A 24,086-nucleotide genomic window follows, 5' to 3' on the forward strand; every position below is an offset into this window, starting at 1 on the left:
TTATTAACTGGTGCTAACCTAACCCAGAAAAATCTTACTATTATCATTATCATAGGATCGTTCATCCCTCCTTTCTAAGGTCAAAATCGCATTCGACTCGACGGTAATCTCTTCTCGCAGTGTTCCCTCAATGCCTAGCGAATCATCCGCAGCTAGTGCTGTACTGGAAGCTCGTCGAGTTCGGTTCAGTATTAGTTCAATCTCTTTCATATCGGTAATAGCACGTCTGCGACGTTTACCGAATGCGTTTGAGCCATGGCAGTTAACCGGCTGACAACGTCCAAAGCACACACGAATGTTACATTGGAATCGTATGTTGTCACTAGATGGAAACTTGAACGCATTGAAACTAGCTAGCAGGCTGTTGCTTTCGGAATTGTACTCCCAATCACCGAAAATACTTGGTTCCGTAGCACAACCATTTTCATCTGTTACAATATATTCATTTTCCACGCTATCTTCCATTGTTTTGGCTACGCAGCTGCGGGCAAATCCACCGTAAATGGCTGTGAAAGAAAGAGATGTTGAAACTATGGATACATTATCGCTATAATAAGACAATACTAACTTGCTGGCTGCACTTCAACCTGCAAACGTAAGTTATCACCGATTTCAGCTGAATTGATTTCTTCACCGTTAAAAGCAACGATCCGCATAGCACATGTTGGAGGTGGACCAGTATTGGCTATCGTGCCTGCTGTCGTTAGCATTTGAACGTTGAATCCAAGTGTCACATTCTGTTCCCCAGTTTGATAGACGCACTTGATGTGATAGGCTTGTGCTTTGTACGTCACCAATTTCGGATGTTTCTGGATCACAAGCACAAAACTGGCGATACCATTGATATGAATTAATCCACAGCTGCCGAAGTGTACTTTGAAAATTTGTGTACGTTGCGATGAATCACCGGCAAGATTGACTACACGCCTGCACTCTTCGTCTTTACTGTGACCCTTAACGTACAACACCCCGTTGAAGTTCGACTCCATTAGATCAATCACAACTTGTACACCATCTGCTTGACAGGTCACTTGCATTTCTGGTTGTGGGAATTCGGTGGGAACCCTTGCTGTTTGATCTGCGGAAACATAATGTCATAATATATTTGTTCAAGTTTCAACCTAAAAAAGCACTTACTGCAATATTCTTCCGGATTTCCAGTGTATCCCGCAATACATTGACACACTGCTTGGTGCCTAGTTGCATTACACAGGGCATTCTTTCCGCAAATTTTCGTCTGGCATGCATCCTCACATGTTTTGGTTTGTTGCTCACAGTATTGCCGATCTGGACAGTCGCTGTTTTGTACACATTCCGGAACGGCTATACGAATACATTCGCCCTGATCAGTTAACCTATAACCGTAATCTGTTGGGCAAATACATTTTCCACGCTCATCTATCACCATTCCATGTTCTAATGCGCAAACGCAACGGCCAGCCTCGTCGATCTTCAATCCGTCTTTCACGGGGCAGAGTTGGCAATCATCGTAGATCGTCAGTCCGTAGCCTGGAGGACATACGCACTCACCGTTGGCATTTCTGATGAATCCGCGGTTCGTTTGACAACGATCCACTATAAAACAAATTTTAATAAGAATTTTGTTTGAAATAAAAACAACAGTTGACGCATTTACTTTTATCACATTGTATCGCAGCATTTCCTTGGTAACCAGGTAGACATTCGCAGACCATTGTTCGGACAGGTAAAGTATCCAGCACCTTACACATTGAGTTGACACCGCATGGTTCAGTTACATTGCATGGATTGACACATTCACCTTGGATGCAAGCAGTTTGTGAGGGACATTCACCATCAGTACGACAGCGATCGTCCCGCAACACACATCCTCTGATAGGATCTGCTTCAAATGGCGGTGGACAAGCACACGCTGGTCGGTGCTGGTACACTTGACATAGTTCATTCTGAGAACATATCGCTTGATTCTCGCAAGGATTTTCACATTTTTTGTTGATACATGCTTTGTCATGGGGGCAGTCGGTGTCAGCACGACATCCCAGCAATTTACAACTTACTCGTGGATCACCTTCGTAACCCGGCAGGCATTCACATATGGCTCGATGGTTTTGAGCGTAACATTCGGATTGTTTTCCACATGAATCAATTGTACAAACTGGCACACATTGTCGGTTGATACATGAGTGTTGGTTCGAGCAGTCGTCATCGGTTCTGCACTCAATTTTGATGCACTCAATTTCTGGATTACCGTCATAGCTTTGCTTGCACGAACAGACTGGTTTGTGATCTTTTATTCGACATTCAGCATTGGATCCGCAGTTGCAGGGATTCCTACATATACTGTTGATACATGCAGTATCACTGGAACAGTCAGAGTCTGATATGCAGCCAGATTTAATAACTGGTTTGCACGTGCCACTTCCACTGCTAATATATCCATCTGGACAGACACAGATCATTGTCCTAACTGGGGCAGAAGGAATGACTTCGCATCTGGCTGGTAAACTGCAAGGTAGTAGTACTCCACACGGCTCTATACACTTGTTTTCGATGCAAGCTAAGCGAGATGGACAATCAGTATCAAAAATACACTCTGGAGTAACTTCCGGTCGACAATCGACATACGGATTTCCGGCCAAACCTGAAGGACATCTGCACACTGCTAAGTGATTTTGTGCTTTACACTCTGCTCTGGGAGAACAAGTGCTATCATAGATGCAGGGATCGACGCATTGTGAGTTTCGGCATTGTTTGTCATTAGGACAATCATTATTGCTACGACATTCAACTACGGTACATTGCACGAAATGATTACCTCTATATCCACTTAGGCATCGGCATTCTGCTCGGTTTGACACAGCGAAACACTCAGCGTTGATTCCACACGGATTGTTGTCCAAGCATGGATTAACGCAATGTCCATTAATGCATGCCTTACTAAAGTCACACTCCGAGTCCACTCGGCATCCAATGGTTTTGCAGCCAATATTTGGATTACCCTCGTATCCATCCTCACAAGAACATACTCCACGATGATTTTTCACCGTACACATAGCATTATTACCGCAGTTGCATGGATTTCTGCATTGTCGATTTATGCACGCTTCCTTTTCTGAACATTCGGAATCGCTGGTACATTCAGCTGGAGGTGGCACAATTACGCGTCTACATTCACCGTTCACATCTGTAACGTGCAATTCAGGGCATTCGCAAACCATCGTTCGAACTGGAAGTGAATCTAAAACTGTGCATTTAGCTGTTTTTGCACATGGTGTTAATTCTGAACACGGATTTATACATTTGTTGTTGATGCAAGCTTGCCGACTTGGGCAGTTAACATCCATGGTGCATTCTGGTAGAGGTAGTCGCAGCTCGCAGAAAGAGAATGGATTTCCGTCAGGAAGATGTTCAGGGCATTTGCAATGTGGTGCATGGCTACGGGTAAAGCAGATTGCATTTTGTGCACAAGGAGCCATTTCAGTGCACGGATCAACGCATTGCTCATGGAGACAGGCACGATTACTTGGACACTCTCCGTCGAAATGGCATTCTACTCGACGACATTGCACGAATGGATTACCTTCCAAACCAGGTAGGCAACGACAAGCGGCACGATGTTTATCTCCGTAGCATTCGGCATTCAGAGCACAAGAGTCATCTAAAGCGCAAGGATTCAAGCATTCACCATTGTAGCACTGTTTGTCATTGGCGCACTCACTATCCGACTGACATTCCAGTTTCATGCAGCCGTATTGAGCATTACCAGAGAAACCTGGTTTGCAGCTACACACTGGGTAATGATCTTTTACATAACAATCGGCGTTTTGACCGCAGTTACATGGGTTTGCACAAATTTCGTTGACGCATGTTTCGCTTTTCGTGCATTCCGAGTTTGATTGGCATTTCGGGAGATCAGCAGACGCTGTAGAATTAAAGTTTGACAGTTTAGTAATGATCAGCTGTATCAATTGTAAAAAAGGGATACTTACGAGGCACACAGTTACCAGCTTCATCTTTAGTATACCGAATTGGGCAGTTACAAACAGCTTTGTGAAGCTGTGCGTTACATATGGATCCTCGTCCACATACTTCTTGCGTACAGGGATTAACACATCGTTCGTTGGAACAAAATCTATCAAGTGAGCAATCATCGTCGACGGTGCATTCTTTTGGATAAGGAACCCTAGCTTCTGGTATACATTCGATATGTGGATTTCCAATGTATTCCGGTGCACATGAACAACGTGCTCGATGTCCTCCAGATACACATTGTGCATTGACACCACATGGTTCTGCACGACAAGCAAGTGTGCACTGACCTCGAATGCATCGGTCAGTATCAGAGCAATCGTTGTCTGATTTGCATCCTTCTACTATAATCGGGGTGCACTGGCCATCCGCGGTTACTATCATATCTGAAGGACAAGCACAGATCATTGTACGTAAAGGCAAAGTATCTTCAACGGTACAGGACTGTTGACGAGAGCATGGATTGATGGCAGAGCAAGGATTTGCACAGTGACTATTGAAGCAAGCCTGCTGAGATGGGCAGTCTCCATCGACTCGGCATTCTGGTTCAGGTTCATCTCGAGCACAACCAACATAAGGATTCCCCCTTGTCCCAGGAGTACATTCACATGTTGCTTGATGGTTTTTACCAATACAGGTAGCTGTGGCAGCACATGCTTCGTCATCGCAAACAGGCCGGCAAATTCGGTTCAATCTATCACACGCTTCGTGGTCAGCACAATCTTCATTATACTGGCAAAGACCAGTAACGCATGATATAAGTGGGTTTCCTTGTGTCCCTGGAGGACAAATGCAATTAGCGCGATGCCCCTGTGATAGACATTCTGCTCCACGACCGCACTGCGTTGCTCCGTAAGTACATGGATTAAGACATTTTTCATTAAAACATGCTTTGTCAAATGGGCAATCATTATCGTTCCGACATTCGGCTATAAATAGATTTTGAGATTAAATTTTATTATTTTGGGGTCACTTTTATTTGGTGCATGGCTGTTATTAACTTACGCTTATAGCAGTGAGTTTTCGGATTTCCACCCCAACCTTGCGGACATGTACATAGTGGTCTGTGATATTGAGTGTAACATTCGGCATTCCCTGCGCACGGATTACCTTCTGCACAAGGATCTTGACACTTCTGATTGATGCATGCCCGATTGCTCACACATTCCGAATCTATCGTACATTCAGGAGCGATGACCGGTTCACGATAGCAGTTCTGGAATGGATCCCCGACCATACCGGTTGGACAAGAACAGATGGCTTTGTGACTTTGCGTCAAACATTCAGCCGTGCGAGCACAAGGATTGAACTCTGTACACGGATTTACGCAAACTCGATTTCTGCACACTTCTGTTGCCCCACATTCGATATCTGAGCTACATCCTGGTAAAACTGGGGATACTAGAAAGTAGAAAAAACGTGGAAATACATTATACAAAAATTGTCAAACTAAATTTGATTGAAATGCGCGTTTGAATAAAAAACATAAAACTGCCAAAGATGGTCTAGGTAAAATATAGTGAAATATAGTTAATGTGTTACTGAAACTCTGGAAAAGGAGATACAAATTAATATTTAGGAGGTTTAAATTGAAGGAAAGCAACTAGTTTTTAACCCATTCCCCGCGGCATCTAAACTTCGATTACAGTTGACCAGCTATTCTTGAAACGCAACACGTTTATAACAGTTTTGAGGTCACTTTTCGAGGCGAAAACTGATTTATTCCGCGGGAAGGGGGTTACTTGCAGATCCTGTAGAAATCTAACAAACCTGGCGAACATTGCTTTTCTGCATCACCTACGTATCCTTCATCACACACACAAAGCATTGTTCGAAGGGGTAGCGTATCTTGTACCGTACACGTAGCATATTTCGCGCATGGCTTAGCCTCATAACAAGGATTTTTACACAAACCGCTGAAACAGGCCAACTTGCTAGGACAATCCGCATCCATCTTACACTGATCAGGGTCACGAATAGGTACTGAAAATGATTGAAATTGTAAAAAATTCGAATAGTTAGTGTCTTGAATGCGCTAGCTCACTTTTTTCGCATGAAAAACTGGCGTCCCCAGTATACCCGGGAGGACATCTACATAGTGCCCGGTGGTTGTCAACTCTACATTGCGCTCCAGGTGCACAATTGCAGGGATCCCTACATTGCTCATTCTGACATGACAGGTGATACGGGCATTCGTCATTTCTAGTACATTCGGGTCGTGTACATCCCGTTACAGCATTTCCTCTGTATCCATCAAAGCAGTGACACCTTGCATTATGACTATAATCAGTTCTACAAACTGCATTACGCCCGCATTGCGTGTACTGGCATGGATCCACACAGTTTTTATTTACGCACGCTTCCGTCGCAGGGCAGTCTGAATCAGCACGGCAACCAATTTCGTAGCATGCGAACTGAGCATTGCCAGTGTATCCTTCGCGACAAGTACAAATTGCCCTGTGAAACTGTACACGGCATTCTGCGTTCAGGTTGCATAAACCGTTGTTCGCCATACATGGATTGATGCACTGTTGGTTGATGCAAGCTTTATCATTGGTACACTGGTCATCATTAATGCACTCTGGTTGTGGTACGATATCCAATTGCCTGTTGCATTGGACAAATGGAGAACCAACATGACGTTCCGGACACGAGCATATTGGTGCATGATTTACTACATTACATATAGCATTTACTCCACATGCTCCAACGCATGGATCTCGACATTTTTGATTGAAACAGGCCCGGTTGGAAGAACAATCAGAATTTGTGACACATTCAGGATAATTACACTCAGCTCGACCTCCAATTACCCGACATATTCCATTGGTTCGGCATGGCGAAGGGTTGCATGGATCTTTCGGAGGAGCTTCTTTACACTCAACAAATGGATCTCCAATCATATTACTCGGGCAGGAGCAAACCGGATTGTTGTTAATTGCATGGCAGACTGCTCTATAGCCGCATACTCCTGGGCATGGATCGACACATTTTTTGTTGACACAGGTCTTGTCCCGCGGACAATCCGAATTGATAATACACTCCGGATAACAACCCTTACCGAATGGAGTTCCTCGGAAATCAGGCAGACATTCACAAACAGCATTACCTCCAGACGATCTGCACACTGTATTTTGGCCACATGGTGATGGATAGCAAGGATCATGCGGTCTCTGAGGTTCTCGTAAACATTGTTCAAATGCATTACCAACCATTCCATCGGGGCAGGTGCAGGTTGGTGTGTGATTAATAACATTACATTCCGCGTTTTGTCCGCAAACACCTGGGCATGGATCTTTGCATCGGTTCTGAATACATGCGGTATTTCGGGAGCATTCAGTGTTAGTAACACATTCTGGTCGACAGGCAGTATATGGGTTTCCGAAATAGTTTTCGAAACACTCGCACACTGATCCACCATCTATTGGTTTACACTTTGCATTTGTACCACATGGTGATGGATAGCAAGGATCTTTCGGTTTTGCTTCTGGTGGAGGTTTTGAGGCTGCAATAAATTTATGGAAGTAAAATATAAGTATTAATCATTATTAATTTTAATTTATTATAACACGCAACCTAACAAATGCAATGGAAACTCACGTTCAACAAAACAATTGACGAAAGGATTGCCGGTATATCCATTTGGACAAATACAGTTCGCAATATGCAATGACACAATGCATTCTGCATTTATTCCGCACGCGTTTGAGCAGGGGTTTTGACAACGCTGATTTATACAAGCAAGAGTATTTGAACAGTCGGAATTACTGACACACTCTGGTCGGCACAATGGGGGACTGCCAATCGTATTGGGCTGGCATGAACAAGATGGGTTACCATTTTGATTTACACAAACAGCATTCTGACCGCAAGGGGAAGGAATGCATGGATCATGAACGATGGGATTTTCAACTGTGGTGGAAAAACGTGTTAGAAGCATTTCATTTGTTTTATATCTCAAATAAGTACTACCTAATTCATTACACCTTACGAACGGATCGCCAGTCATTTTATACCCACAACTACAAATCGGATTATGATTGACTACAGTACACTTTGCTCCTAAGCCGCAGGTTCCAGGGCATGGATCCATACATTTAAAATTAACACACGCCTTAGTTTGAACACAGTCGGAATTAATAGAACATTCTGGTCTACAAGAGGGTGGTGTTCCGAAGTACCCAAGAATACAAGAACAGACAGCCTGTCCGTTGATGGATCGACATTGGCTATTCGGGCCACATGGTGATGGGTTACAAGGATCAGTTTCAATTGGGGCCTGTTGTGGACTACACTGTATAAATGCGTTTCCGGTCATACCTCTTGGACAACTACAGGTTGGTATATGATTTATCACTTCACATAAAGCATTTGTACCACATGTACCGGGACAAGGATCTAGACATTTGTTGCGAATACATGCTTTCTCTCGACTGCATTCACTATTGAGTACACATTCCGGACGACAGCCTCGGTATGGATCCCCCTGATACTCCAATACACAAGTGCATATTCCATGGGAGCATACTGCGTTAGAACCACATGGGGAAGGATTGCATGGATCATCTTGTATGGGTGTTCTAGGTGGTGGAGGTTCTGGATAGCAATTGGAGAACGGATCTCCAGTATATCCGTCTAGACATGTACATATTGGAGTGTGATTGATAACATTACATCGTGCTCCGATACCACATGATCCTGGACAAGGATCTCTACATTTCTCAACAATGCACGCTTGACTGCTTGCACATTCTGAACTAATTGTACATTCAGGTCTACAATTTGGAGCTGTTCCAATATAGTTCGGGAGGCAGGAACACGAAGGAACTCCGTTATTGTTTCTGCACATTGCGTTAGGTCCACAAGGAGATGGAGCACAGGGATCTCGAAAAACGATTTCGGTCGGTTTAGGCGGTGCTGTTGGAATAAATATAATCATTCTTAGATGGAAACAAAAATTGACAATTTTCTTACGTAAGTTGGGATAGCATCTGGCAAATGGATCACCAGTGTATTCAGATTGACAGGAGCAAATTGGACTATGATTGATTACATTACACCTGGTATTGCTTCCACATGTTCCAGGACATGGATCGATACATTTCTGGTTAACACAAGATCTATCTAACGCACATTCGGAGTTGGTGGTGCATTCAGGGCGACATTCTGGAGGTGAACCTAAGTATGTGATTAGGCATGAACAGACAGCTTGACCGTTGATTTCACGACACCGACTATTCGCACCGCAAGGACTGGGCTGGCACGGGCTTGAGTATTCGTTTATTGCTGTTTAGAGAGTAATGCGTGTATTTAATATTGCCCCAGGAATGTATATTATATAAGCTAAAAAGCGTGATTGCAAGCAGAAGCAAGAGTACGTGGTGGGATAAAAAACCTATCTTACGTTTTTTCTGTTGAATATCACAATATCTGAAAGGATCTCCTTCATATCCGCCTACGCAATAGCAAGATGGCAAATGATTGATAACCTGGCATTCAGCATTTTGACCGCACGTTCCTGGACAAGGATCTTTACACTTGTTATTTATACAAGCTCTATTTGAGGGACAATCGGAGTTAAGAATGCATTCCGGCCGGCAGCCTTCATATGGATTTCCAAAGTAATCTTCTACACATGTGCAGGAACCAGCACCGTTTTGTTCTCTACATTCTGCATTTGCCCCACAAGGACTTGGTGTGCATGGCGAAGTTTGTTCCCTGGGGATATCTTGTTGAACCGGTACACATTGAGTAAAGGGATCTCCGGTATACCCGATAGAACAAATACAAATGGGAGTATGACTGACAACCCTACATTCGGAATTTGTGCCACACGCTCCGGCACAAGGGTTTTGGCATTTTTGTCGAATACAGGCTAGATTATTAGAACATTCCGAATTACTAATGCATTCTGGACGACAGTTCGGTGGTGCTCCGATCATATCATCTAAGCATGTACAAGATGGAGAACTACCAACTGGGCGGCATTCTGAATTAGGTCCACAGGGATTCGGGTGACACGGGTTTGTCGGGGTCATCTGAACCTGCTGTTCAACTAAAAACGCAAAATATGACAGATATTAAGTTTCAATATGAATAAGCATGTCTTACTGATTGGTTGACACCGTAAGAAAGGGTCACCAGTGAAACGTTCCGGGCAGCTACAAATTGGATTATGGTTGACGACGGAGCATCGGGCATCAACTCCGCAAGTGCCTGGGCAGGGATCTCTACATTTCTGGTTGTTACACGCCTGGTTTTGAGGACAATCTGAGTTAACAACACATTCGGGTCTGCATGCTGGTGGTCTTCCTAAGTATCCAGTTACACACGAGCACACGGCCTGACTAATAATTTCACGACACTGACTATTTGGTCCACATGGTGCTGGATCGCACGGATTCGACGCTGGTATGGCTGGCTGAGGTGTACACATAACGAATGCATTTCCCTTCATGCCACTTGGACAACTGCACACTGGAATGTGATTCAATACTTCACAGATTGCATGTTCTCCACACGTTCCAGGGCAAGGATCAGTGCATTTTCCTCGTATACATGATCTATCTCTCAGACAATCTGAGTTTAGGATACATTCCGGCCTGCATCCTTGGTATGGATCCCCTTGGTATTCTGGCAAGCACAAACATGTACCTTGATTACATTGAGCATTAGATCCACAAGGTGACGGATTGCATGGATCATCCCGAACTGGCTCTCTCAGAGGCGGAGCAGGTATTGGGTGGCAGCTAGTGAAAGGATCCCCTGTGAATCCGACATCACAGCTGCATACTGGTGTATGATTTATGACGTTGCACCTAGCTCCAATTCCACATGATCCTGGACAAGGGTCTCGACATTTTTCTCTCATACATGCTTGATTGCTGATACATTCGGCATTGATCGTACATTCGGGCCTGCAGCTTGGGGGGGATCCAATATAATTCGCCAAACAGGAACAAGATGGAACACCATTGTTATTCCTGCATTGTGAATTCTGTCCGCATGGAGAAGGCATACAAGGATCCCTAACAGTGAGCGGAGTGTCGACTGGAGGAGCTAGAGAAATATTACATTGAAGCAAAAGTTGGGAACGTTTAATCGAAAATTTCTTACGGGGATTAGGATAGCATTTGCTAAATGGGTCTCCTGAGAATCCTGATTTGCAGAAACATATTGGACTGTGGTTATTCACGTTGCATTGAGCGTTGATACCACACGTGCCTGGGCATGGGTCAGTACACTTTAGATTGACACAAGCCTTGTCGAGGGTGCATTCTGAGCTCGTAACACATTCCGGACGACAATCCGGAGGAGCACCGCTATAGCCACTTGAGCAAGAGCAAACCGCCTGTCCGTTAATTTCTCTGCACTGACTATTTGGCCCACAAGGGTTTGGCTGACATGGATTACTGTAAATTTGAGCTGACCGGGGAAAAATTTACTTAGTTTTCCGTTGTTGATGAAAGTATATAACTATTTGTAAGCTATTCCGTGTAGGTTATTAGTCCTAGTCTAGTCAACGTTTAAAGTAGAATAATTTCTCTGTTGATTCGCAGTAGAACCAGAAGTACGAAAATTTTAGTATTACGGTTAAGTAAATGAAAAACGTCAAAGGTCAAAGTATAGTTTGAAATAATAAAAATGCTCTTACGTTCTCTTAGTCGAATGCTGCAATACTTGAAAGGGTCTCCTTCATAGCCATCAAAACAAGTGCATGATGGTCGATGTTTAACAACTTGGCATAGCGCGTTCTGTCCACAAGTACCTGGACATGGATCTTTACATTTGTATCTGATACATGCAAGGTTAGATGAACAATCTGAGTCAAGCACACATTCTGGTCGGCATCCTTCATATGGATTTCCGGAGTGATCTTCAATGCAAGTACAAGATCCCACGTTATTCTGCTCCCTGCATATTGCGTTAGCTCCACATGGACTTGGTATACATGGAGATGAAGGTTCTCTTGGAATGTCCTGTTGCACTAGAACACATTGTGTGAATGGATCCCCTGTAAAACCCACAGAGCAAATACATATTGGAGTATGACTGACAACTCTGCATTCGGCATTTGATCCGCAAGCTCCGGTGCACGGATCCTGGCATTTCTGTTTGATACATGCCATGTTACGGTTACACTCCGAATTGCTTACACATTCTGGTCTGCAGTTTGGTGGATTTCCAATCATGTTTTCCAAACATGTGCACGATGGAGATTCACCAATTGGTCTGCATTCTGCATTAGACCCACATGGTGAAGGTTGACACGGATTAGAAGATGTCATTTGAATAGGAGATTCAACTAAAATATATATATATGTAAATATGTAGCTACTCAATAGACACAATTATCTATACCTATAACTTGACAACGAACAAACGGATCCCCAGAAAATCTTTCTGGACAGCTACAAATTGGATTATGGTTGACGACAGAACAGCGAGCGCCTATACCACAAGTTCCTGGACAGGGATCTTTACACTTTTGATTACTGCACGCTTGATTTTTTGCGCATTCCGACGAAACTACACATTCCGGTCTACACGTAGGTGGACTTCCAATAAAACCTGGTACACAGGAACACACAGATTGTCCATTGATTTCACGACATTGACTATTGGGTCCACAAGGAGAGGGTTCGCATGCATTTTTAACCGGTGGAGTTTGTTGAGGTCTACACTTTACAAATGCATTGCCTGACATTCCGTTTGGACAACTGCACGTCGGAATATGGTTGAAAACATCGCATATTGCATCTTCTCCGCATGTTCCTGGACAGGGATCAACACATTTGCTTCTAAGACAGGCTTTTTCTCGAGAACAATCAGAGTTTAACACACATTCCGGACGACAACCCTGGTAAGGATCACCTTGATACTCGGAAAGGCATGTGCATTCTCCGTTGTTACATTGAGTGTTTGGTCCACAAGGCGATGGACTGCAAGGATCATCTCTAACTGGTTTTTTTGTCGGTGTTGGCTCCAAATAACAATTCGTAAATGGATCTCCAGTATATCCGCTCTCACAGCTGCAAACTGGTGTATGATTAATTACATTGCACATTGCACCAACGCCGCAAGATCCTGGACATGGATCTCTACATTTTTCTTTTATGCATGCTTTGTTACTTGGACAATCCGCATTGATTGTGCACTCTGGCTTACAATTCGGTGGTGATCCCAAGTAGTTCACTAGGCAAGAACAAGATGGACCGCCGTTGAGATTTCTACATTGAGAGTAAAGTCCACATGGGGATGGAACACATGGATCCGTAACGACAGTTGGAGCATTTTGCTGCGGTGCTGTTGCAAAGAAAATTTATGTTAAAGGAGGACGAACTACATGAGTACAAACTCTTACGTTGATTTAGATAGCATCTTGTAAACGGATCGCCAGTAAATCCTGCTTGGCAAGAACATATGGGACTGTGGTTATTTACACTGCAACGTGTGTTTCTCCCGCACGTTCCAGGGCAAGGATCAACGCATTTCTGATTGTTACATGCCTTATCTAGGGAACATTCCGAACTAGTGACACACTCTGGCCGACATCCCGGAGGTGATCCAATATAAGTAGGGAGGCATGAGCAAACTGCTTGTCCATTAATTTCTCGACACTGACTGTTGGGACCGCATGGGCTAGGTTGACATGGATTGACATATATTTGAACCGCTGCGTGTAAATGAAATTCGTTAAAGTTTACATAGCTGGTGCATTGGAAAGCACTTTGGTGATTAAGGGTAAATATTATTTTTCCTAATTATTTCAGATGTGTGCAATGAAAATCGACTTTTCGAATTTAGCTAAGAAGTAGTGCTCGAAAGTTTCGTCTCCTCGAAAAAAGCCTCCATGCGAAATTTCAACTCAGTCGAATTTTGGGAAAACGTGCCTCAAAGCGGTCAAAGTTTTACTTCTTTCATCAATAAAAAAAAAAACATGACATTGGCGGTATCGAAATTTTTTTTTGATGTTCAACGTCTTAGAATTGCATTAAACGTCGAGATCTGGTGTTATATGCAAAAACCATGTTTTAAAAAACCCACTTTCTAGGACCTCTCGAAATCTCTGAAATCTGATATCTCGAAAATTTGTAAGTCCCTCTGTTCGTTTCGAACTTTTTTTGGAGATAATTTCAGACCTCGACGATTTATTCATTTCTAAGACATTAGACATAAAAAATCGATGTCGACAATTTCATGTACTACCTGTACTTTTCTTCATTAGTCGAAAAAGTGAAACTTTGATAGCTTTGAAGTCTATGTTCCCAAAGTCCAATTGGGCTGAAATTTTGCATGGAGGCTTTTTTCGAGAAGACGAAACTTTTGAGTTCTAGGTGCTTCTAAGCGAAGTTCAAAGGTCAAATTTGTTCCATACAAGTCATTTCCACCATAGTGTGAATTTCATATCTCCGAAGCACGTTGCATCTCACAATTAATAGTTGATACAGATTGTGGTCGTGACTATATTTTACGTTATTACAACGTTGCACATGTTTGGCGGATGAGTGTCATAAAGCTTCTTTACGCTTTAATTTAATTTTAATTTGTTTATGAAAGCAGGGGAAACCAGCTTCTACATGATATCCTTTGTAGACTTAAAACCTCTCACCTTTAGGTTTATAAAAAAAATCAACAGCACAATGCCAATGCTAACATTCGATGCGCGAAAAAGTCGCCTTTAACCCTCTAGTGCCCAAATTAATTTTTAGACGGACTTCGAAAAAATCACTATGAAGCCTTATAAACATTTTTTAAATCCTTATTGAAGCTTTTTAGAGGTTTGACTGAAGATCGTCTAAAGGCGGCACTGGGCACTAGAGGGTTAATATGAGTTAAATGGTTGATACCAAATGATTTTTAATTTCAGATGTTGCGTTATATTGTGAACTACAAATTCTTCTTTCTATGAAAATATCTTTCATTAAATTACGCTCAACTTAGTAATATCATTCTTCATTGTTGAAAAAATACTGCAATGAAGTGCATAGGAAACTCAAATCGTCTTGTCGAAAAAAGTCTCTATGCAGAATTCCAGCTCAAAGCGTTTCACGTACGATGAAAAAAGCTGTTTAAATCTCAAGTTCATCAAAAATTGCGTTAATAACATGGAAGGCGGAATCTTATACTGGTCCGATCAAGTTTAATTCCTAAGCTTAATACATGGTGTTTGGTTCCCTGTTGGAAATAATTCAGAGGCTAATAGAGGCCCATATTTGATAAAAAATCTACTACGTACATGCTATAACGTTAATCTACTCAGACTTACGTAACTTTTAAGTTTTTCGAATACTATTCCTTAAGGTGTTTCTAAGAAAAAATGTATACCACTTAGAGCAATTCTATTGATTTCATGTGAAAGCTGCGAAAAATTCCACCTAGATACAACCTTTACATGTCTGAATAAAGATAAAAATAACATTTTGGAAACCAAAATGTTCAAAAGTAGTACAGTTTTAAATCAACTTCGATGTTTTCTAACAAAAAAAAACGTGATTTACGTTATTGTTTTTTTAGCTGAACGTTATTAAATCGCTCTGCACTTCGTTTCTTGACACCAACTCTCTATCTGCTTTAGTTTGAGGGAAATTTCAATTTCGGGATGCACTAGCTCCAGGAATGATGTATAAGTAATAGGGTGGGGAAAAGCGATCGATTCTCCAGAACCAAGTTTTTTTGGTTCCTTTTGGGGCCCCAAACAACCCTAAACTTACCGGAAGTCGATTGGTTTTGTCTCCGCTTAGCGCATTGCATTTCAAATTTGTATGAAAATTTATATGGGAAAACCTACTTTCTCGCATTTACCTTTCAAGAGAGCTCAATAATGATCTAATAATGCACTACCTTATGTTAAAGTATAGTATTTCAGATGCCTAACAATTTTGCAGAGGACACTGAAGAGCTAGAATGTCCCTAAGAAGGGCTATAGCTGTTCAAAGTTGAGTATGTCGATTTAAATGCAGAAAATCTTGTTTTCTGCCAATATTACCAATGTACCGGCGCCAGTAGGATTCCCATCAGAAATAACCTGTCGTAACGAGATTATACACTCAGTTGGATCAAACAAACGAATTCAGGTCGATATTATAGGCGTAGGTAGAATCTACAACGTGTTTCAGAGGTTACTTCTGATGGAAATCTGACTAACGCCGGTACACTGGCAGTGTTGGCAGAAAAAATGATTTGCAACATAAATTTCGACATACTCAAATTTAAACAGCTCCATTATTCTTTGGGACACCCTAGCTCTTTGATGTCTTCGGCCAAGTTGTTAGGCATCAAAAAACCTACCATTTGAAGTCATGAAACCTTTGGTTTGAGCCACTTTGAGCTCTTTAGAATGAAAAATGCAAAAACGTTGGTTTTTCCATACAAATCTTCATATAAATTTGAAATGTAATGCGCCAAGCGGAGACTAAAACAATCGACTTCCGATAAATTTAGATTGTTTGGGGCTTCAAAAGGAACCAAAAAAACTTGGTTCTGGCTTTCTGCTATCAAGTTTCGTTTTTTTCCATATAAGGATTCCCCACCCTAATAAGTAATGATTGAAGGATAAAATGTGATATGTGACGTACTATTCGTGCAATGCGGTCTACATTTTTAAACGCCTAATCCCAGGTAAAAACGAGTAAAAGCCGAATAAAGTGAAATACGCTTACGTTCTTTTTGTTGGATGTTGCAAAAACGGAATGGGTCGCCTTCGTATCCTTGATGACAAGTACAGGATGGTAAATGATTCACAACTTGGCATTCCGCATTTTGTGCACACGTCCCAGGACATGGATCTTGACATTTGCTCCTGACACAGGCTTGGTTCGGGGGACAGTCAGAGTTTAGGACACATTCTGGCCTACAACCTTCGTATGGATTTCCGATATGATCTTCCACACAAGTGCAAGATCCGACATTGTTTTGTTCTCTGCAGACGGCATTTGCACCACAAGGACTAGGTGTACAAGGAGAAGTTGGTTCTCTTGGTACATCCTGTTGAGTCGGTACACATTGACTGAAGGGATCACCGGTGTATCCAATAGAGCAAATGCACATTGGAGTATGACTTACAACCCTACATTCTGAGTTAGAACCACAAGCTCCAATACATGGATCTTGACATTTTTGTCTAATACATGCACGATTGCTGTCGCATTCGGAGTTACTGATACATTCTGGTCGGCAATTGGGGGGTGAACCCACCATTCCGTCAATACAAGTGCAAGACGGAGAGTTTCCAACCGACCGACATTCTGCGTTAGGCCCGCAAGGTGAAGGTTGACAAGGATTACCCACAGTCATTTGAACTGGAGGTTCAACTGTAAAAAAACAAAATTTATTTTAAGCGCATTGACGTTATTCCAATTAAGTTGACATACTGATCGGTTGACAACGAATAAACGGATCACCACTGTAACGATTAGGACAGCTGCAAATTGGATTGTGGTTGACGACAACGCAATTAGCTCCGATTCCACATGTGCCAGGACAAGGATCACGACATTTCTGATTACTGCAAGCTTGATTTTGGGAGCAATCTGAACTGACGACACATTCAGGTCTGCAAGTTGGTGGACTTCCAATAAATCCTGGTACACAAGAGCACACCGCTTGACCATTTATTTCACGGCACTGGCTGTTGGGACCACACGGAGTTGGGTTGCATGGATTCGCCACTTGTGGCGATTGTTGTGGTCGGCACTGTATGAATGCATTACCAGCCATTCCATTTGGACAACTGCACATTGGAATATGATTGATGACATCGCATATAGCATCTTGTCCACATGTTCCTGGACAGGGATCGACACATTTACTTCTTATGCATGCCTTTTCTCGTAAACAATCAGAATTAAGTACGCATTCTGGCCGGCATCCTTGATATGGATCGCCTTGATACTCAGGCAAACATGAGCATACTCCATCGTTACATTGAGCATTTGGTCCACATGGAGATGGATTGCATGGATCATCTCGTACTGGTTCTTTAGGTGGAGGTGGCTCAGGGTAACAGCTTGTGAATGGATCGCCCGTAAAGCCACTCTCACAGGTACAAATCGGTGTGTGATTGATTACATTACACCTCGCACTGATTCCACATGATCCAGGGCAGGGATCTCTACACTTCTCATTCATACAAGCTTGTGCGCTTGAACACTCCGCGTTGATGGTGCACTCTGGTCTACAATTTGGTGGTGATCCAATGTAATTGGGAAGACAAGAACATGATGGAATTTCGTTTGCGTTTCTACATTGGGCATTTGGACCACAGGGAGATGGTACGCATGGATCTCGCACAATGATTTGTGTGTCTTGTGGAGGAGCTGAGATACAATAATGATTATGAAAATGCAAGTATATGATATGGATTTAATCTTACGTGGATTAGGGTAACATCGTGTGAAGGGATCTCCCGTATATCCAGATAAACAAGAACAAATTGGGCTATGATTATTAACGTTACATCGTGCGTTAGTACCACAAGTTCCTGGACATGGGTCAGTACACTTTTGATTGACACAGGCTCGGTCCAAGGAACATTCAGAACTGGAGATACATTCCGGTCGACAGCCTGGAGGTGTTCCAACGTATTTGGGAAGGCATGAACAAACGGCTTGACCATTAATTTCTCGGCATTGACTGTTGGGACCGCATGGACTTGGTTGACAAGGGTTCACGTATTCTTGAAGAGCTGCAGGATAATTGGTGTTCATTATACAATTATTTTTCGTAAGAAGCTAGACTAATAAACCCATTATAGAAGATTCGAAAATTGTATGATTTTCGCGAAGCTTCTGGTAAAGCACTAAGAAACAGCGCAAAGCGATTTAATATTTGTTTCTTTGAAAAAAAAAAAAAAAAAAAATTGAGCTTAAAGGTCTCGTGGAGACTCAACCATGTTCACCGGAACATTTTGCATGGAGCAGTTAGTACATAAGACTAATTGCGGTGTTGCTGCAATATTGCTTTTGTGTCTTATATTTTTTCCCAGCTAAATTCGAGTATATGAAGACTAATTCTTGAGACGTTCTCTTATTGTATTTTGATACAAAATCCATTTGGAAGCAAAATTAACAAGCAGAATTGAAAGCATAAAGCGGAATATTACAATAATAGCGATAGCAAATATTACAATTTTCTTACGTTGTTCTTGTTGTATGCTGCAGAAACGGAATGGATCGCCTTTGTATCCTTGAAGGCAAGTACATGATGGTAAATGATTCACAACTTGGCATTCCGCATTTTGTGCACACGTTCCAGGGCATGGATCTTGACACTTGCTTCTGACACAGGCTTGGTTTGAGGAACAGTCAGAATTTAGGACACATTCCGGCCTACAACCTTCGTATGGATTACCGATATGATCTTCTACACAAGTGCAAGATCCGGCATTGTTTTGTTCTCTGCAGACGGCATTTGCACCACAAGGACTAGGTGTACAAGGAGAAGTTGGTTCTCTTGGTACATCCTGTTGAGTCGGCACACATTGACTGAAGGGATCACCGGTGTATCCAATAGAGCAAATGCACATTGGAGTATGACTTACAACCCTACATTCTGAGTTAGAACCACAAGCCCCAATACATGGATCTTGACATTTTTGTCTAATACATGCACGATTGCTGTCGCATTCGGAGTTACTGATACATTCCGGTCGGCAATTGGGAGCAGAACCCACCATTCCGTCAATACAAGTGCAAGACGGAGAGTTTCCAACCGACCGACATTCTGCGTTAGGCCCGCAAGGTGAGGGTTGACAAGGATTACCCACAGTCATTTGAACTGGAGGTTCAACTGTAAAAAAAAAACAAAATCCATTTTAAACGCATTGACGTTATTCTAATTTAGTTGACATACTGATCGGTTGACAACGAATAAACGGATCACCACTGTAACGATTAGGACAGCTGCAAATTGGATTGTGGTTGACGACAACGCAATTAGCTCCGATTCCACATGTGCCAGGACAAGGATCACGACATTTCTGATTACTGCAAGCTTGATTTTGGGAGCAATCTGAACTGACGACACATTCAGGTCTGCAAGTTGGTGGACTTCCAATAAATCCTGGTACACAAGAGCACACCGCTTGACCATTTATTTCACGGCACTGGCTGTTGGGACCACACGGAGTTGGGTTGCATGGATTCGCCACTTGTGGCGATTGTTGTGGTCGGCACTGTATGAATGCATTACCAGCCATTCCATTTGGACAACTGCACATTGGAATATGATTGATGACATCGCATATAGCATCTTGTCCACATGTTCCTGGACAGGGATCGACACATTTACTTCTTATGCATGCCTTTTCTCGTGAACAATCAGAATTAAGTACGCATTCTGGCCGGCATCCTTGGTATGGATCGCCTTGATACTGAGGCAAGCAGGAGCATATTCCATCGTTACATTGAGCATTTGGTCCACACGGAGATGGATTGCATGGATCATCTCGTACTGGTTCTTTAGGTGGAGGTGGCTCAGGGTAACAGCTTGTGAATGGATCGCCCGTAAAGCCACTCTCACAGGTACAAATCGGTGTGTGATTGATTACATTACACCTCGCACTGATTCCACATGATCCAGGGCAGGGATCTCTACACTTCTCATTCATACAAGCTTGTGCGCTTGAACACTCCGCGTTGATGGTGCACTCTGGTCTACAATTTGGTGGTGATCCAATGTAATTGGGAAGACAAGAACATGATGGAATTTCGTTTGCGTTTCTACATTGGGCATTTGGACCACAGGGAGATGGTACGCATGGATCTCGCACAATGATTTGTGTGTCTTGTGGAGGAGCTGAGATACAATAATGATTATGAAAATGCAAGTATATGATATGGATTCAATCTTACGTGGATTAGGGTAACATCGTGTGAAGGGATCTCCCGTATATCCAGATAAACAAGAACAAATTGGGCTATGATTATTAACGTTACATCGTGCGTTAGTACCACAAGTTCCTGGACATGGGTCAGTACACTTTTGATTGACACAGGCTCGGTCCAAGGAACATTCAGAACTGGAGATACATTCCGGTCGACAGGCTGGAGGTGTTCCAACGTATTTGGGAAGGCATGAACAAACGGCTTGGCCGTTAATTTCTCGGCATTGACTGTTGGGACCGCATGGACTTGGTTGACAAGGGTTCACGTATTCTTGAAGAGCTGCAGGATAATTGGTGTTCATTATACAATTATTTTTCGTAAGAAGCTAGACTAATAAACCCATTATAGAAGATTCGAAAATTGTATGATTTTCGCGAAGCTTCTGGTAAAGCACTAAGAAACAGCGCAAAGCGATTTAATATTTGTTTCTTTGAAAAAAAAAAAAAAAAAAAAATTGAGCTTAAAGGTCTCGTGGAGACTCAACCATGTTCACCGGAACATTTTGCATGGAGCAGTTAGTACATAAGACTAATTGCGGTGTTGCTGCAATATTGCTTTTGTGTCTTATATTTTTTCCCAGCTAAATTCGAGTATATGAAGACTAATTCTTGAGACGTTCTCTTATTGTATTTTGATACAAAATCCATTTGGAAGCAAAATTAACAAGCAGAATTGAAAGCATAAAGCGGAATATTACAATAATAGCGATAGCAAATATTACAATTTTCTTACGTTGTTCTTGTTGTATGCTGCAGAAACGGAATGGATCGCCTTTGTATCCTTGAAGGCAAGTACATGATGGTAAATGATTCACAACTTGGCATTCCGCATTTTGTGCACACGTTCCAGGGCATGGATCTTGACACTTGCTTCTGACACAGGCTTGGTTTGAGGAACAGTCAGAATTTAGGACACATTCCGGCCTACAACCTTCGTATGGATTTCCGATATGATCTTCTACACAAGTGCAAGATCCGGCATTGTTTTGTTCTCTGCAGACGGCATTTGCCCCACAAGGACTAGGTGTACAAGGAGAAGTTGGTTCTCTTGGTACATCCTGTTGAGTCGGCACACATTGACTGAAGGGATCACCGGTGTATCCAATAGAGCAAATGCACATTGGAGTATGACTTACAACCCTACATTCTGAGTTAGAACCACAAGCCCCAATACATGGATCTTGACATTTTTGTCTAATACATGCACGATTGCTGTCGCATTCGGAGTTACTGATACATTCCGGTCGGCAATTGGGGGCAGAACCCACCATTCCGTCAATACAAGTGCAAGACGGAGAGTTTCCAACCGACCGACATTCTGCGTTAGGCCCGCAAGGTGAGGGTTGACAAGGATTACCCACAGTCATTTGAACTGGAGGTTCAACTGTAAAAAAAAACAAAATCCATTTTAAACGCATTGACGTTATTCTAATTTAGTTGACATACTGATCGGTTGACAACGAATAAACGGATCACCACTGTAACGATTAGGACAGCTGCAAATTGGATTGTGGTTGACGACAACGCAATTAGCTCCGATTCCACATGTGCCAGGACAAGGATCACGACATTTCTGATTACTGCAAGCTTGATTTTGGGAGCAATCTGAACTGACGACACATTCAGGTCTGCAAGTTGGTGGACTTCCAATAAATCCTGGTACACAAGAGCACACCGCTTGACCATTTATTTCACGGCACTGGCTGTTGGGACCACACGGAGTTGGGTTGCATGGATTCGCCACTTGTGGCGATTGTTGTGGTCGGCACTGTATGAATGCATTACCAGCCATTCCATTTGGACAACTGCACATTGGAATATGATTGATGACATCGCATATAGCATCTTGTCCACATGTTCCTGGACAGGGATCGACACATTTACTTCTTATGCATGCCTTTTCTCGTGAACAATCAGAATTAAGTACGCATTCTGGCCGGCATCCTTGATATGGATCGCCTTGATACTCAGGCAAACATGAGCATACTCCATCGTTACATTGAGCATTTGGTCCACATGGAGATGGATTGCATGGATCATCTCGTACTGGTTCTTTCGGTGGAGGTGGCTCAGGGTAACAGCTTGTGAATGGATCGCCCGTAAAACCACTCTCACAGGTACAAATAGGTGTGTGATTGATTACATTACACCTCGCACTGATTCCACATGATCCAGGGCAGGGATCTCTACACTTCTCATTCATACAAGCTTGTGCGCTTGAACACTCCGCGTTGATGGTGCACTCTGGTCTACAATTTGGTGGTGATCCAATGTAATTGGGAAGACAAGAACATGATGGAATTTCGTTTGCGTTTCTACATTGGGCATTTGGACCACAGGGAGATGGTACGCATGGATCTCGCACAATGATTTGTGTGTCTTGTGGAGGAGCTGAGATACAATAATGATTATGAAAATGCAAGTATATGATATGGATTCAATCTTACGTGGATTAGGGTAACATCGTGTGAAGGGATCTCCCGTATATCCAGATAAACAAGAACAAATTGGGCTATGATTATTAACGTTACATCGTGCGTTAGTACCACAAGTTCCTGGACATGGGTCAGTACACTTTTGATTGACACAGGCTCGGTCCAAGGAACATTCAGAACTGGAGATACATTCCGGTCGACAGCCTGGAGGTGTTCCAACGTATTTGGGAAGGCATGAACAAACGGCTTGGCCGTTAATTTCTCGGCATTGACTGTTGGGACCGCATGGACTTGGTTGACAAGGGTTCACGTATTCTTGAAGAGCTGCAGGATAATTGGTGTTCATTATACAATTATTTTTCGTAAGAAGCTAGACTAATAAACCCATTATAGAAGATTCGAAAATTGTATGATTTTCGCGAAGCTTCTGGTAAAGCACTAAGAAACAGCGCAAAGCGATTTAATATTTGTTTCTTTGAAAAAAAAAAAAAAAAACAAAAATTGAGCTTAAAGGTCTCGTGGAGACTCAACCATGTTCACCGGAACATTTTGCATGGAGCAGTTAGTACATAAGACTAATTGCGGTGTTGCTGCAATATTGCTTTTGTGTCTTATATTTTTTCCCAGCTAAATTCGAGTATATGAAGACTAATTCTTGAGACGTTCTCTTATTGTATTTTGATACAAAATCCATTTGGAAGCAAAATTAACAAGCAGAATTGAAAGCATAAAGCGGAATATTACAATAATAGCGATAG

The 24,086-nt window shown here is 42.5% G+C and overlaps 1 protein-coding gene across 6 annotated transcripts in view; it reads right to left on the reverse strand.

The window, feature by feature from the left end:
* The window catches only part of LOC129731453 (uncharacterized), a 365,349-nt gene that overhangs the window by 2,384 nt on the left and 338,879 nt on the right, over positions 1–24,086 (reverse strand). For 3 of the 6 annotated variants that reach the window (XM_055691463.1, XM_055691465.1, XM_055691464.1), the window contains 26 exons: positions 23,341–23,652; positions 22,340–23,284; positions 21,627–22,277; positions 20,862–21,173; positions 19,861–20,805; positions 19,147–19,797; positions 18,383–18,694; positions 17,382–18,326; positions 16,671–17,321; positions 13,373–13,684; positions 12,370–13,314; positions 11,663–12,313; positions 11,125–11,433; positions 10,120–11,067; positions 9,413–10,063; positions 8,983–9,294; positions 7,981–8,925; positions 7,609–7,920; positions 6,053–7,513; positions 5,779–5,991; positions 5,014–5,409; positions 3,969–4,937; positions 1,637–3,901; positions 1,138–1,575; positions 569–1,078; positions 39–506 (listed from right to left, as the gene is read on the reverse strand). In XM_055691463.1, coding sequence (XP_055547438.1) covers positions 39–506; positions 569–1,078; positions 1,138–1,575; positions 1,637–3,901; positions 3,969–4,937; positions 5,014–5,409; positions 5,779–5,991; positions 6,053–7,513; positions 7,609–7,920; positions 7,981–8,925; positions 8,983–9,294; positions 9,413–10,063; positions 10,120–11,067; positions 11,125–11,433; positions 11,663–12,313; positions 12,370–13,314; positions 13,373–13,684; positions 16,671–17,321; positions 17,382–18,326; positions 18,383–18,694; positions 19,147–19,797; positions 19,861–20,805; positions 20,862–21,173; positions 21,627–22,277; positions 22,340–23,284; positions 23,341–23,652 — 17,829 coding nt within the window. Of the gene's footprint in view, positions 1–38; positions 507–568; positions 1,079–1,137; positions 1,576–1,636; positions 3,902–3,968; positions 4,938–5,013; positions 5,410–5,778; positions 5,992–6,052; positions 7,514–7,608; positions 9,295–9,412; positions 10,064–10,119; positions 11,068–11,124; positions 11,434–11,662; positions 12,314–12,369; positions 13,315–13,372; positions 13,685–16,670; positions 17,322–17,381; positions 18,327–18,382; positions 18,695–19,146; positions 19,798–19,860; positions 20,806–20,861; positions 21,174–21,626; positions 22,278–22,339; positions 23,285–23,340; positions 23,653–24,086 lie in introns of all 6 variants that reach the window. The other 3 variants (XM_055691461.1, XM_055691460.1, XM_055691462.1) reach the window with 1 other exon arrangement.

The sequence above is a fragment of the Wyeomyia smithii genome, chromosome 3 (genome assembly GCF_029784165.1).
Source record: "Wyeomyia smithii strain HCP4-BCI-WySm-NY-G18 chromosome 3, ASM2978416v1, whole genome shotgun sequence".
NCBI classification, from domain to species: domain Eukaryota; kingdom Metazoa; phylum Arthropoda; class Insecta; order Diptera; family Culicidae; genus Wyeomyia; species Wyeomyia smithii.